The sequence below is a fragment of the Acanthisitta chloris genome, unplaced genomic scaffold, assembly GCF_000695815.1.
Source record: "Acanthisitta chloris isolate BGI_N310 unplaced genomic scaffold, ASM69581v1 scaffold8122, whole genome shotgun sequence".
In the NCBI taxonomy this organism is placed as follows: Eukaryota; Metazoa; Chordata; class Aves; order Passeriformes; family Acanthisittidae; genus Acanthisitta; species Acanthisitta chloris.
This window is the reverse complement of record NW_008662147.1, coordinates 74,378-90,400: the sequence shown is the minus strand read 5'-3', so window position 1 is coordinate 90,400 and position 16,023 is coordinate 74,378. Positions and strand designations below refer to the sequence as shown.

The 16,023-nt window shown below is 41.3% G+C and overlaps 1 protein-coding gene across 1 annotated transcript in view; it reads left to right on the top strand.

Annotated features, from left to right (window-relative positions):
- The first annotated feature begins 11,736 nt into the window (after positions 1-11,736).
- GRAMD4 (GRAM domain containing 4) overlaps positions 11,737-16,023 on the top strand; it is a 49,843-nt gene continuing 45,556 nt past the window's right edge. Inside the window, exon 1 of the mRNA XM_009070491.1 lies at positions 11,737-11,941. Within this exon, the coding sequence (XP_009068739.1) occupies positions 11,780-11,941 (162 nt within the window). The 5' untranslated portion in view covers positions 11,737-11,779. The remainder of the gene's footprint in view (positions 11,942-16,023) is intronic.

Sequence of the window (16,023 nt, the reverse complement as noted above, 5' to 3'; positions counted from 1 at the left end):
TACAAGTGTCTGACTCACAGGCTCTATCATTCTTTCTGAGGTTATTCTACTTCCTGACGTGTTTTTTTAACAGCAGTTGATAGTATGTGCAGAGGTTATTGGGAAAGAGCATGGAGGACATGCCCAGGCTACATGTGCTTCTTGGAAGAATCAGATTTAATAGCAAAGATTTCCACTGAGTTTTGATGTCTGAAGCATGTAAAAATCAACATGTGAAATGAAAGTTATGGCAGAATACCCAAGCAGTTTACTGAACAAAACAATTAATTTGTGATTATATTCCTTACGACTCCCCTAATTTCTCACAGGATTGTACCCTCTGCTGCCTTGTGTGGCTTTACCTGCTTGGGTTGTTTTTGGTTTTGCTTTTTTGTTTCTGAAAAAAATTAGGTTTACTATTGTAAGTAGGGGTACAAAGAGCAGATACTCTGCCTGTTTTGGGAATGGTGCAGTTTGAAGTGTGAGAGAATACGGGTTTACTCCTCTAAGGGAGATTACCTTGAGCAGCAGGGCCTGTCAATCTGGACCCTGCCATTACACTATGTTAATTATTTAAACAAGTAATTGCAGTTCAGATATCAAAACTGTCTTTTGGGTGCAGTGATTTGGTACTTTTTATAGCCAATGTACCAACAGTGCAGTCAGACTTACGTAAAGGGTTTCATTCTGAAGCAATGGAGGAGGGGCCCAGGGTACCTAAAGGCCAAGTTTGGTGCTTTCCTTTGTTACACAACTTACTCTTCTATTTCCAAACTCTTCTATGTGGAGTAAAATGTCTCATCTTTTGACAAGCTGTGTGGGTGGGATGAAGGAGACTCTTTTTCCCCGAGTGCTGCTTTCCAGCAGAGCTGCTGTTCATGTTTCAGTCAGTCTGGTGGGAACTTGACCTTGAGTTTTTTACTCTGTGATAAGATTTCAAGGAATAGTTTACATGGCTTTTACAAGCAGCTGTGTAGTACAGGCAGTGCCAGAAATTAAGCTGATGCCTGAAGCTAGACTTACTGGATGAAACTTGCTGTTTCTCTCTTGCTCCTTCATTTAACTTACTCGGATAAATCCCTCCTTTGTGTACTGTGCAATGTCCTTATACGCATTATTTATGCAAGTTTTTACACAATATTTCATGCTCCTTCATTTAGAAGTTGTCATGATGAGTAATTATAAGACTGCAAACTTGCATAATCCACAGAGTGGTTTTGTTTTTTCTTGCCCTCTCTCTTCTGTGCCTGTAGCACCGACTTCAGAAGCATTTTCAGATTTTTGTTTTGAATGATTTTGGGAGTATGAACCTGGCCCTGTGGTTGCTTAGGGAACAGAAAGGTAGAGGAGTTCATTTTATCGTTGCATATGTAACACAGCAGTTATAGATCTGCGGTCTTTTGCCTGATAGCTTGAGTAATTCCTTCTGTATGGTCTTGCCATAAGTGAAACCATAATGCACAGGCAGCTTGCCAGCATGGCACATGGGAAGTGTTTCTCAGACGTGCAAGTTGCTTGTGCGAGGTGCAGGTGTTTGTTGGTGAGGGTTGGGGGAGGCTTCTCTTCAGCAATGGGTTGTGTGCTCTCAGCTGTGCTCAGTGGAGGTACATGCACAGCAGAGTTTAGTCAGGCTGCAGTAATTAGCTGTGAGCTGTGTCCTGCTTCAAATGTGTACCTCTCTGTCTTTAAACAAACAAAAAAGAATGCACTGCCATTCTTCAAAACCAGACAATGCTGTATACCTTTGTTATGTGTTCAGAGCTTGCTGGATGAGCTATGAGCAGTCACCCTGAGCAGATGAAGTAGTTGTCTGATCCTGAGAGTCCTCTCAAAGAAAGACCTACTAGGTCCAACCCATTCCATGTAGACCTGCTTTCAAAGTGCCTTTTTCTAAGCCTGAATTATGGCTCATTTCCACAGTTTCTTTTTTTCTTAGCAGTACCTCCATTTTCTGGTTTATCTGTAGTTACCATCTGAAGATGATGAGCATGCAGTTTAGATTATGAAAAACAGCATCAAACAGGTCTCAATAACTTGACCTTGAAGAGATAGAATTAAAATTCTTCAGGGCTGGCAGGGTTCACACTTTCTAAGCAGTTAGTGATTACCTTTTATAATAAACCTATTAGTCTGAATAAGATGTTCCATGCCAGTATATGTACTTCTGACTTTTAAATATTTATTTTAAGCAGGTTGTGAAAGGCCAAATTTATTCCGAGTGCCACATCAAGCTAGGTTTCCTACACTTTGCATTTGAACGATGGAAGAGAGGATGAAGGCAGTGATAGTCTAACCTTCCCCTGTGCTAGTCGTGTCCTTTCCTTCTGTCACCTGCCATGTCTCTTTGTTTTTACAGGCAGAATTTGTGGTACTTGCCTATGGCAGCACTTCCCCTGCGTCCCACCTTCTTATGTGTTTGAAGCCCATGTAGACCTGAGCTGCCTGAGCCTTCTTGCTGAGATGGTGATGTTGATCTTTCTAACCTCACCCTCAGCTCCTCTCACTAGTAGACAAAATTCAGAGTGAGGAAGCAGAAAAAAGCCTTTTGTCAATACCAAACTGTGACAAACTCTTCTCCCATCCTTCAGAGTAGGGACTGAAGCTCTGGCATGGGACTGATTTATGAAATGTCCCTTATGGCAGCCTCATAAATGCTCTCTTTAGTGTGAGGCCTTGCAGTTGTTTAACCTCATTTAAGTGCAGGTGGCTGCTGTAATAAGCTGCTTTCTCTCTCTGCCCACCACCACAAATATTTTCTGTGCAGGAGTCACGAAAGCTCTAATAGCTTGTGCAACCCTGAGTGAGACTGCGTCGTTATCTGCTCTGATTAGACTGACCTTGCCAGAAAACAAACACAAAAATTAGTTGCATCAGCCATGAGCTGATAAACTGCATGAGTGGTCAAGTGACATAAAGGCTGTGGCAGAAATTAATGGGGTTGCTTCCTTTACTGTCAGCCTGTGTTCAAGTGGGCTTCAGGCTTGGCTGGACTCCTCTGGGGTCAGGATGTGGGCAGCAAAGGAAGACCCAGTGGGTGACCAGGAAGGGAGGGGTTCACCTCCACTGAGATAGGCTCTTATTAGTATCACAACATGCTTCTCCTTTCACAGGGTATCTGCTATGGCTTGAACTGATGGTTTCTCTGGTCCATACATGCTGTTGGAGGTCCTCTCTGCAGGCAAAGTTGTCTTCTTGCAGGGTTTTTGGTGTGGCTCTTCTGATGGCATAATCAGTGTTTCACTTTTATTTTCTCCCACACAGTTGTCTTGAGGAAAAAATCTGTTTTGAGAGTTAAAATTCCTGATTTACAGGTGAATTAATTTAACAAAGCTTGCTAGTATTAGGGTTTGTGATGAGAGGCAGAGGTGTGTAGTGTGGCTACGCATTTGCAGAAGAGGTGTAATGTTAAGTGGGGAGTTAAGGATGAAGTACCACAGCTACTCAGCAGAAACAGTTACTGCCTGTTATTTCTTGACACGCTGGTGTGTGACCTGCATAGGTACGTGTGTGTGGTTTGGAATGTTTTTTGTGAGCCCCTCCACCCCCAGTCTTTCAGTGGTGATCAAGCCAAGGCCCCCAGTTTCAGATGGCTTGGGCATGAGCAGCAGCTCCCTCCCCTTTCTCCATCCTTCTGTGGAGGGTCACTGCTGCCGCTGCCACGTGCTTGTGGGATTAAGGCTGATGCTTTGTACAGGTCTGTAACTTTGCAGGGACTGAGCAGTTCATTTTGGGAACTTCTGCTTTAAAATGTTTGCCAAATATGTCTGAAGTACCCTCTGTCTGAGGCAGGTACAGCTCTCTTCTGTCTCTCCTCTTCCCCCAGCCCCTTCTGTTCAAAGCAGTCAAGCTAAAGGTTTTGACGACAAGTCACTTGTATTGTACAACCCTGATTTGTCTCCCAGGCAGCTTCGTGTTGTGAGCTGAGTGACACATTAGTCTCTTTCGAGGAAAAAAAATAGATTTTAGCGTAATGTATATTCATGAAGCTGCATTATGGTTGCTATGACAACCACCAGTGGCAGTTGAGATTGGTGTATTGAACTTCTGTCTCCAGACCCTGTGTTGTACCACAGCACATGTTACACAGCTTTCCACTTGTTTCTTCCTGCCCTTCTCCCCCTAGTCAGTGGACAATTTAAATTGTTTCAGAGTTGATGCTTAATTAATAGCTGTGTCTAATTAAGCCTGCAACACTGAAGCATGACTTCCTGCTTCTTTCCGACCAGTGTTAGTTGGGTGTTGCTTCTCCGGCAGTGTGTAACGCAGAGGAAGTGATTCTGGTAGGATATTTTGTGTTCAACTCCCTTTGAATTTAAGGGAAAAATAAACCTGTGTTACTAAGCATAATGTTTCTCCATAGTTAGCCTAACTGATAACTTCATCTCTCATGGAAGAAAACCCCAGCAGAGTCTGTCCCTCTAGTCTATCCCTGTCTAGTCTGGTCTGTCCTTAGAGTTTTGTGGACCCTGAAAGGAGTTTTTAGTAGGTGTTACTCGAAATGAGAAAGCAGTTTGCTCCGGGTATGTATTACATCATATTATGACCCTGGAGCCTAGGAGTGATGTAACTGGAAGACTTTACCAGGCTGTGAATGCTGAAGCAGTGGTTAATATTTCAGGATGAACCTGTTGTGTTGAGCATGGGGAGAGCTCAGCTCTGAAGATTTGTTTGCATGTTTGTTGATGTCAGAAATTGAGGGCAGTTGCGCAAGGCTCATAACTTTCTGAGAGTGTTTATAAACTGCTCTTGGCCAATCCAACTGGATGTTTGCCCCAAAGTATTGCTGTGTCTTGGTTTCCAATGACGATGATCTCATTCTGTAGAGGGAACTTAAAATGTCACGTTGTCCTGGGTGATCTCAGTCTCATGTGGGCACTGTTCATTGAAAGGGCTGTGTTGTGTGGTGTTTGTGTCCTTTATGTGTGCTAGATAGCTTGTTGAGTAAGAAACAATGTAAAGTTTTCTTGAAAGATGCCAACCTCACCCGATCAAAACCACTCCCAGTTGCTCAAGAAGAGGTGTTGGGGATAAGGTCTGGATTTCCTCACAGATGTGAGCCTTCCGGAGAGGAGTTTGGGAGAAGTGTGCACAGGGGGAAGAAAAGCAGACAAGGAGCTCTCAAGTGCAGTCAGTTGATCTTTCCCTGGTTAGTTTCTTAAATATTAATAAGTACAAAATGTTCAGACAGTGACTTGAGATTCTGTTCATTAAAATGAGAAAGTGGGGGGGAAAATCGTGTAGCAAGAGAGAACTTTTTGCACAGAACAGTATATGAAGCTGGACCGTGAATCTGTGGTAGGCTTAGACGTACTCCCTGTGGCTTCCAGTCTGAGTTAGGTATGTCCAGAGAAAAACACGCCAAGCTTTGTTTTCAGTATCAGTTGGTATGTGGATGGATTGAGTGTATCTTGTTGTGTTCCTGCTCTCCTGTCAACTCTTAGGATAATATGCAGGAGCATTTCAGTGTAGAGGTAATGAATACCTAATGCGGTCATGATACTTTCCACTCCCTCAATTTGCACATCCCTCCCTCGTGATAAGACCAAAACATCCAGGTGTTGACAACTATGTCTGTATTTGTTCCATCGGCACACAGCCTGGCTTTTCTTGGATACCAGGGATCTCAACCTTGGACTTCTGCAGAAAGATATTTTGAGATGAAAAGAAGAATATGAAGGAGAGAGGATGTAAAGATCAGAACTAGGGGTATAATAGATTTGCAGTGTCATCTTCAGCTTTCTGAAAAGCTTTTTCTAGCAAAAGGAACATTATGCTTTCAAGGTTACTGTACTGTGTCATAGTCTTGTAGGACCGTTTTTGACCTGACATGAAAGTCATCCATGACGTTTTAGTGGGTTTTTTGTTGTTTGTTTTTCCCCCCAGGCTCCAGACAAACACTTGCTGAGGTGGTGCTGTTAGACTTTGCATAGCAGGTTTGCATTGTGTTAACAGCGAAGGAAAACTGAACCACCGTGTTGGGAAGCAGAGCCTTTCTCTGACGAAACACTCATGAAGATTTAGCTGTTCAGTCTCTGCCAGGTCTACCAGGCCAGATCCTCTGATTCATTGTATTCACGTGTAAAAACTAAATGCAACAACAGAAAGCCAAAACCTATAACCACTTGTAGGAGGCTCCAGGGTGAGTTAAGGCAAACTTTGAACAGCAGCAGTGTATTGAGTGCTGTCCTTCCCTGAGTTCCCTCATCGTTTGTGCACCCCAGACTCTTCCATGTTTATGCAAGAGCAGAGCATGGGGGAGCAGTGGCATGAAGAGGTTGGGGGGTTTATCCATAGGAGCAAGCCCCATAACTGACCCTCCAATCTGCATAGACGGGATGGGTCTGGTCATGCCCTGGAAGCTGCTAGTCTCCTTACTGAAGTGCCTCTGTAAATGTAGGCAGAAAAAGCTGTGCTAGATCTCCTTATGATTTTTATGCGAAGGTTTGGGAAAACTTGATTCATCTGTACTTAGTATAAATTTGGAATGTGTGTGTATGTTGGTTTGGGTCTTGATATTTATTTAAAATGAACATCTGACAATTGTTTGAGGGGTTAATTCAGGGTTTACATAGTAGGTCCAAATAAAGTAATCTCTTCCCTAGCCATCTGTAAAAGGAATAAAGCTTCAGGCTTGAAGGATTTGCTTTAGGAACTGGATATTAATGAAAATTAAAGTCTTTAAAGACTATTTCAGTTTGGAATGTTTTGAAGTGGAAAATACAGTCCTTTTTCACTAATCAAACTCTGTATACATGAACCATTGCCTAGTGTTTTGCTAGATGTTTTGGGACTTCAGGATATTTTATACAGGCTGCTGTTTAATTTTGCTAGTTTGACCTCTACTAGTAAAAGAAGAGGGGGAAAAAAAGCCTCCTTCTAAAAAACCTGGGTGCTTGAATAGCCTTGTTCAGCAGTGTGTTAATGTAAGATATCCTTGCTATATTGTAACTGGGGATCTGCAACAATTACTAGATCTGGCTGAAGTGCAATGAAGTTGGACACAAACCCGTCTTGCAGGCTCAGCGCCTGCTTTGCTGTGCTCTGCAGCACCTTCTGCTACAGCTCTGAATGTGGGAAAGTTCTCCTGTTGTTTGCATTAGTGATAGGGTGTTTGTGTGCAAAAATAAGCTTGATCAGGGAGGATGGATGGGATTTCATTTTGCTCAAGTTGATTTGCAAGTATGATACCAGACTTAATTCCCATTTATAGCTTGTTTTTTGTATGGTAGAACAATTATTGTCACATGCATAACAGTGTTGGGAAATGACAGTTTTTGCAATGCATGGAGTTAAAATACTTGTATTTTTATTATAATTTTGTATTATTCACTAATGGTTAGTTTGAAGACAGAGGGGAGATATGGATCTGCCTTTGCACTCTGAACTCCATGTGTAAAACCGCGTGGTGGTTTTGATGTTGTGAGTCTGGGGAGTTGCTAGAAACAGTCTGACACATACAGCTGAACCAGCTGGGTCCAGAATGGATGTTCAGGTAGGGATGAGTCCAGGATGAGTAGCTGGGAGAAAGTATGGGATGAATAGCTGTGATGGTGGAGCAAGTGTTTTGATATTTAGTTATTTAGTTGCTGTATTTTACAATAAATCTAATTCTAGATCAGATTCTGGTTTGAACACTCTGTTCGTTTATTTTCAGTATCAGAGTACTGTGTTCAGTTTTGGGCCCCTCACTTGAAAAAGGACATTGAGGTGCTGGAACATGTCCAGTGAAGGGCAGTGAGGCACAGAAAAGGCCTAGAACATACATTGTATGATTGGGAAAGTGAAGTCCTAAGCTCCAGACACCTACGAGGTTGGTTCATGTATTTCAGCCCTAAGTCACAAAATAACTGGCCAACAGATTACTCATCAGCACATCTATGGTATTTTTTTACTAGCAAAACTGATGTACTTTATGGCCATAAACTGAGACAGGGGAGATTCAGGATAGATACCAGAAAAAAAACCTTTTCACTCTTAGGGTAGTCAGGCATTGGAATAGATTGCCCAGAGAGATGGTGGAGTCACCATCCCTGGAAGTGTTTAAGAGGTGTCTGGATCTGATGCTGGAGGATATGTCTAGGGTTTAGGGGTTCCAGCAGAGTGACACATTAATGGTTGGACTTGATGATCTTAAAGGTCTCTTCCAACCTTGATAATTCTATGATTCTATGGTCTTTCATTTTTAAAAACTTCCTTAAGCTTATCTAAATTTGACTTAAGTCATTTGGAATACAAAATCTCCAAGAAGCTCTTTTTCCTAGTGAGCCTGAAGCTGCTGAAATGTCTCCCTATTTATTGATCTTTATCTAAAAAAAGTTGCTAGTTGCAAGAACAGGCTGCTGACATGAAAAGCCTGTCTTGGATGCAGCAGTTGGCTGGAGGCCAGAGAATGAGTTTCTATGGGAGCTTGTTGGCAAGCTTACGTTTTTGCTTAGGTTAATCTAATGTAACTGTAAGTAAATTGGGAGCCTGGTACATGCAAAAAAATTTTTAGACAAAATGATCTAGTTCTTTAAATTATAACTGAGCAGATATTTTTATATAACAGCTTCTTGTACTTAAAGTACTTTTAAAAAGCCTAGGAATGTGATTCTTTACTATTTCCTCTATTATATAGTCAACCCACTGAATAATCCTTTAAAAAAATTGACTCGGATGGCAACTTTTTTTGCCAGCCTCTGTTCACTGGAGTGATGTATTAAAAGGTTTGCATTTTTAAAAGGCCAGGTGGTAACACACATAAGGGCAAGTATGAAATCACTGCATCATCAAGGTTGGGAGAGACCTCCAAGATCATCAAGTCCAACCATTAACCTGCCACTCTGCTGGAACCCCTAACCCATATCCTCCAGTGTGAGATCCAGATACCTCTTAAACACTTCCAGGGATGGTGACTCCACCATCTCTCTGGGCAATCTATTCCAATGCCTGACTACCCTAAGAGTGAAAAGGTTTTTTTTCTGGTATCTATCCTGAATCTCCCCTGTCTCAGTTTATGGCCATAAAGTACATCAGTTTTGCTAGTAAAAAAATACCATAGATGTGCTGATGAGTAATCTGTTGGCCAGTTATTTTGTGACTTAGGGCTGAAATACATGAACCAACCTCGTAGGTGTCTGGAGCTTAGGACTTCACTTTCCCAGATAGTGTCCATTCCAGGCAGTTATGCCCATGGACCTTTTCACTGGACTCATGGGTTTTCTTGCATCATTCAGAGGCTGGTGGGAAGAGTTGGGCTTTACTCCATCTCAGGATATTTTTGATGTTTCTCATTTCTTTTGTGTGATAAGTGAATGTGAATCCACACTAAGGGGAATGAAAACTGAATTCAGATCTTGAAATATCCATTGAAGTGCTGTATATGCCAGGCTACGAAAAGATGTCAGGATCCAGTCCTGGTTTTTGAGGAGTGGTGGATAAATGTGGTTTTAACAGGAGAATGCTGAAGACTTCTGATTCTGTCCAGGCCAGCAGTGCTCATCTGCAGCCCTGAGTAACTGTTCCATCCCTAAGAGTGATAGAGAGGCCTCGGAATGTGTGCATGTCCTCCACTGGCGTGGGCTGATGGGTGCCAATCAGAAAAGGGATAATACTTTACCATGCTCTGTTATTTCTTTGTGTGGCTGTATCATTAGCAGTGACAGTGTGGATGATCAACAGACAGGGTTTGATTTACAACTGCTTTGCTGTAGGTCTCTTACATGGTGTTTAAAACTGGTTGAACATAGATGGAGATCTTTGTGATGGGAGGGAGCATGATACAATTGTGCTGGTGCTTATCAGAGGTCTAAAATTCCCTCATACCATTTGTTCTCTAGTTGCTATTAATAGTAGGGCCTAGAGATATTTCTGGATGTGATAGCTGACAAGTTTCTTCGTCAAATAGTCAATGAATGAGCAAGAAGTGTTTCTATTTTAAACTTAGCTTTGACAAGTACAAGAACTTCAAAGAAAAGCTGTTCATAAGAAATAACCTTGGTGTGAGTTACCGCAACTGATTCCCTTTAAGTGATAGATTAAACACAGGGCTGCAACTTTAAGCATCTCTGATACAGGAAGAGTTTTGTGGAGTTTTTTTGCCAGCTGCACTGTAGGGGATTTCTATTAGTTTAAAACTTAGGTGTTTAATTGAAGGTTGCTAATGAACCTTGGCAGAGGTGCAAGCTAAGGCAGATTTTTGAAAGGAATGGTCTGGTTCGAACTTGGTGTGAATAGTCACTGCCAAAGTGTTAGGGTATGCAGAGAATGCGTTCGGAAAATTGAAGAGCTCTGTTGAAAAGAGGTTTGTGTTAGGAGGTGAATTGCCTCAGGTGCAAAGGCTCAGGATGCAATAGCAAAAACCTCTTCTTTCTTGCTCTTTGTTTATACTCCTGAAGTGATGAATCTGCCTTTGTTTTTTTATCTCACGCCAGTGCCTGGGATGATGTGCCATGATTCTAAGCATGACTTTTAATGAAGAGGATGGTAGTGTTGACCATAGAGGAAAAAAAGGGTAGTATCAGGAACAAGTGCCTGAAAATAAATTTTTAAAAGTCCATTTGGTACAGCACTGCATCACCTTCCAAATGGAACTCTCTGAGCCTAGGAAGAGGGTTTGTAGGAGAGAAAATTGTGGCAGGTTAGATGTAAACTGCCAGAGCAGTAGCATGCTGGAGTGGCAGGATCAAAGAACTAAGTGTTGGGGGTTTTCTGAAGATGGAATTTGGGACCTTTGGTACAGAATGTAATTCACTGAATGGGAACAGGTCTGGTTTAAATCAGAAATTATACAGTGCAGTGTCTCGGAAAGCTACCATGACAATGACAATGAGTTTACATACGTAAATTAAGCTTTCTTCTATGGCCTTTTAAAAAGCAAAATGCTTGTCCCAGTACGATTTATGATTTAGAACTTAAGAATTGCTTGTGTCAAACACTGTCCATGGAAGTGAAATGTCATGGACATTTCTCATTCTTTTGGATGCCATGGCACCTGCATGTTCTGCAAAAATACTGTCTATGCTCTTTCTCCTACAGTAAAGTTTTAGGTATGGTAGTTCTAAAAAGTGGTGAAAGCATCACTAATGAAGTGATTCTCTTTTGCATCTCAAAAGAGTGCAATAGAAATCTAGCAAGGGGTATACAAGATTGTCAGTAGTGCTAATTGTAAGGATTTTGACAATGCCTTTGAATGTGGTTTATGGTCTATTTCAACAATCCAGTTTTTGGTGGAATATTCTGCATGGTTCTGTCTGGAGGCTTTCTCTCTTGCTACTTTCTATTTGGTTAGCCTGATGCAGTAGGGAGATATGATAGCATCCTTACTCTTTTGCTCTGGTTTGTCTAGGAATTTAAAGATTGGTTGTGAAGCTTAGTGGATTTTCATGTCTTTGATTAGAAGAATCACACGCTGAATGTCGACTTAGCAGCTAAACTTTGTTTTGTTTCAAGTAACCTGTTAAGAACTGACTTCCTAATCTTTCTTTGGAGTGCAGGTTGTTGCCTATTCTGACTTGCTTTTAAAAATAGCCAGGAGAAAGAGGCTGTAATAGTCTGGGAAGATGGTAAATCATCAACTGCTGAAAAACAAACCATGTGGAAAAAATGCCTGTTAAAAAGCTATGCTGCAGCATGTTTTTCCTCCAGCGGCAGGAAGGCCCTTGAAAGATGATTAGAAGTAGTTAGTGATAAGAATGTGTGTAGTTAGTGATAAGAATGTATTTAGATTTATTGCAAGCTTTCTAAAACACTCTTTATGTCTTGATCTTGCAGAGACTCCAACCGTCATGTTAAGGTAAAGCAGAAAAGTGCAGTGCTGAACATGCTAAAGAAGTTGGACAAAATAAGATTCAGAGGTCACAAGAGAGATGAGTTCCTTGATTTAGCAGAGTCTCCAAATGCTTCAGACACTGAATGTGGAGATGAAATCCCAGTGAAAATACCTCGAACGTCAGCTCGAGACAATGAAGAGCTGAGAGACCCTGTAAGTACTCTATTTAAGTATCACTCTATTATGTTTTATAGTTGTCAGGCAGAAAAAATACAGAAATTAATAATTCTTTATCCTTGTATTTTGGATTTAACACTTGAAGATTTGAGGGATAGGAAGTAACCTTCCAGTAATAGGCTACCATGCTGTTGGAAGGTCAATGAATTTCTTAGTGTTCTGTGTTCCTACTCTTAATTTTAGATGCCATGGCTTGACAGGTTTTGGTAACCTTGGATGTGCTTCTGAATGCTGTTTGGTTTTTGTTTGTTTTGTTGAATTACTAATGAACACATGAAAAGTGAAGACAAATTTTCAGTCTGAGGAGCTCAGATCTGCTCAAATGACACTGTCCAGGACTGTAGGGATAAGACTTCTGGTGGCTTCATTAGAGTTAGGGGGTCACACCACATCGTTCTCCACTGTAGTGTCCTATCCAGTAATACTTCTGTGCTGTAGAGCAGGTTTAAAGCTGTGCAGGAGGTGCTAAAACTCTGTGGTGCTTGTAAGCACAGAAAAAAGTTAGATATTGGTTAAAAAACTAAAATAAAATCCTGCTTTGACTGGTTAAAAAGGTCTGTAGATCCTTCAGCTTGGAGTGCTACCCTCTAAATTTAGATTTGTCTATTGAGCTGAATTCTAGAATGTGATTTGGAAGTCAGAATTTATATGACCCTATTTGTAAATTCACTGTGCAGTTTTTATCCTCAAAATGTGGTCAGACTCTTGTCTGAAGGCTCATTTCTAGGAGCACAGGACTTCCTCACAGCAAGTTGTAAACTAAAAGACTGTACATGCTTATGCATCTCCTTTGGGGCTGGCAGTTTGTATCGAGTTCTGTAGCTATTAGCTTTTTTAAATTTAAGTGAGCTTGTATGGTACCACATACAGTCCTGCTTATATAGAGCTTTTTTGCCAGAATGTGTTTCCTGTGATCATGGAGCAAACAGGTGGTAATGACAGAGCATGTTTTGGTCACAAAAACTGTGTTGTATGCAAATCCTCAAGATCCTCAGACAAGGAAGTCTGTTAAATGCCATTCCTTTGCTCTTATTCTGCTGAAGACTTCTGTCATTTGTTAAGATGTAAGCATTGTGTATAATGGGACTAATCTCTGCTACTGCCCTTCCAATATGGTATTTTCTGAGTTTTTCATAGGTAAATACTGGCTTCTTTTCATTAAACTTAAGGCATTGTGTTTATGTGTGGGTGTATATTAGGTACCCTTTGTATCTAATCAGAAGTATCTGGATGGCAGAACTAGAGGCAATAGAAAGATCTGTTTTAAACTCTAGATAGTATTTTCTGTATTTCTTCAGGGAGATAGTAGCTCCTGAATGGTATGGAGGGTGGCTGTGGGAACAGCAAGGTAAACCTACAGTTTGAGTAGCTATAAAGCCTTATAGCTACACATCTGCAGTGATGTTCTCTGTTTTCTTAAAATGTTGATCACGATGTGCTGAGGAGGGAGCTTGAAGAGAAATTCTTAGCTTTCTGGCTGATTACATGCTGTAGTAAGGTGTTGTGATCTAAGTCCTTGGGATACAGTTGAGTACAGTTGTTTAAAAAGAGGGAGAAGGGGAGAGAGGAAAGCAGCAACAGCATCAAACTTCATTTTGCCCCAATCCTGATGTTTGGGAGCTCCAAACCCATTGTCATGCTGGAACAGCCTAAGGGTAGCAGCTGTGTTGCGGATTCGAGCAAAACAAAGCAAATTGGTGTGAGGAAATGAGTAGCAGCTGTGTTGCGGATTCGAGCAAAACAAAGTAAATTGGTGTGAGGAAAAGACGTCTGATGCATAAGGGATAAATTTCAGATGGGAAGTTGGAGGGATTAGCAGTTAGCCCTCACAGACATCTGCCCACTAAGTGCTGCTGCCCATCAGTAAAATGAGGGGAGAAGAAACAATCCCCTGTGCTGCAGACCCGTCAAGAGTAAAAGCAAAGCTTATGTATTTAAATCAATACTAAAATAGTGGTTGAGATCGTGTGAACAGGACAATTCTGAATTACGTCTGTTTCTTACTGAGATCATATGGTTGAATTGTGCTTGAATTGGTTTTAATTCAGTGTCTAAAACTCGAATTAAATTGCTTGTACAGGGAGTTTTCTTTCATAGGCTCTGTAAGCAACTTGGTATTATACTTTTATTACACTGATCTTGAGAAGACCAAGTCTTACTGGTTTCTTCCTGTTTCATACCTTTGGGAAACTGTTAAAAGCACACAAAAGCCAATGCAAGTCTTCTGTGTACATTCAAGATAGACTGCATGTCTTTTCATATAGATGTGAGTTGTACTTTGCTTCTACTTCTGTTTCATTGTTGCCACTGAAGTGTGAGTACAGAACTCAGGGCCTTGAAGGAGCAGGATTGGTGGCTTGGAACTGGACATAGGCATGCAGAATTAGAGTCCTGGTCCCCTTATCTGCATCTTCACTGTCAGCTATTCCCTTGACAAAGGCTTCGTCTCTGGCCCTGTCTGCTTCCCTCCCCCTGTCTGGTGTATTATCATTATGGAGGCATTAAAGAAAGATCTCTGTCTATTAAAACAGTACAGCACAGTCATACGAATGAAGGACCCTTCTGTGCCTCGGGTTCACAGTGCACGTAGAAATGTGCACATTAGGTGCCTCTTCTTTGGGTATGTGTCTGAACTTGACAAGCGTGTGCAAAAACACGACACAAATGGAGGTTTTAGAGTAAAAACCCTTGTCATAAAAGCTTGTGATTGCAGGGCCCTGACCATCTGCCAAGAGCAGCAGCATCCTCTGTTGCTCACTTCCCTCAAGTGAAGTGAACATTCCATCCCAGGCCACGGGTATGGCAGTGGCACTTAGTCTCAACACTTCACGTGTCTTACTGAAGTCGCACAAGCAAAGTTTACACGCTGTGGAAAGACAGAAAGGATGACCATGAGGTCATCTCGTATTCTTTACCTTAAAACTGTGAGCTTTACCTATTTAGTTCAATAATAATCATCCTAACCTGTCTTTGGGCAAAGCACACAGCTAGCTCCTGGTAGGAGGGCCCTGGGGCTGGAAGGTTTTATATTTTCTGTTGAATTCTCCTCGGTGATTTCTTAGACTTTTTGTTCAAAAGTGTCTTAGTCTTAATTTGTACTTGTTCGGAGTCAGTTTGCAATCTGGCTGTTTGCTTGTTTGGATGTTTTTTCCCCTCTCATTTAAGTGCCCCAACTATCAGATATGTCTTGTATAGCAGATACTTTCTTAGGTTTCTCTGGGTATTTGGACACTGTGATCAGATTGACAAGTTTAACTCTTTTCTAAGCATCTCTTTCAGTTCCCGAATGGCTTCTCAGACATCTTCCTCCCTTTCCTCTTTACCATAGGTGGTTGGCTGTTTTTCAAAGCAGGACATTGTATGCAGCACTGCTATTTCTACGTTTTTTTGTAAATACACCACAATTGCAAAATAGGTAGAGAGGGTAACCAGGGCTGTTCCTCCTTCCTCATTGTGAACTTATTAGCACTTGACTTGTTGTGTCATTGGAAATTGAGGTAATGTTGCTTGCTTGGTAATTAAAGTCCTGTTATTCAATGCCACCATGTCCTGTTTTTACAAAAGGAGAGAAAAGATTCAGTTCTGCATTCAGGTATATGAATGAATGTGGTGCAGAGGATGTCACATCCCCTTTGCAGAGGTGGGAAAGAAAAAAAAATGTGTTTAAACCTGTGGAGGTTCTGCATTAACTTGGCGGTGAGAATTACAAGTCAAACCTTTCTTGTACCTGGCATGTTGTACTGAAAACAGTCTAATCTACTTATGTGAGTTTCCTGCCAGTGTGCTAGGATTAAATCTGAGTTACTGTGGTACCGAAAACATTAATTTAATTGCTGTTGCATTACAGCTTGGCTTTTCCTGACACATCAATTAAAACCTTAAATGCTGCTGTATTGCTCACCTCACAGTGATTGGAAGGTATAAAGTATGATGCAAACATTGCAGTTAAGATATCAAAGTCTCTAAACCTGGCTAGCACTAGATGTTTTTTAAATTTATGTAGGACATAGTTGTGTTTTAGGAGCTTGCCAATATGGGCATGCTTCCAAGAATAGCTA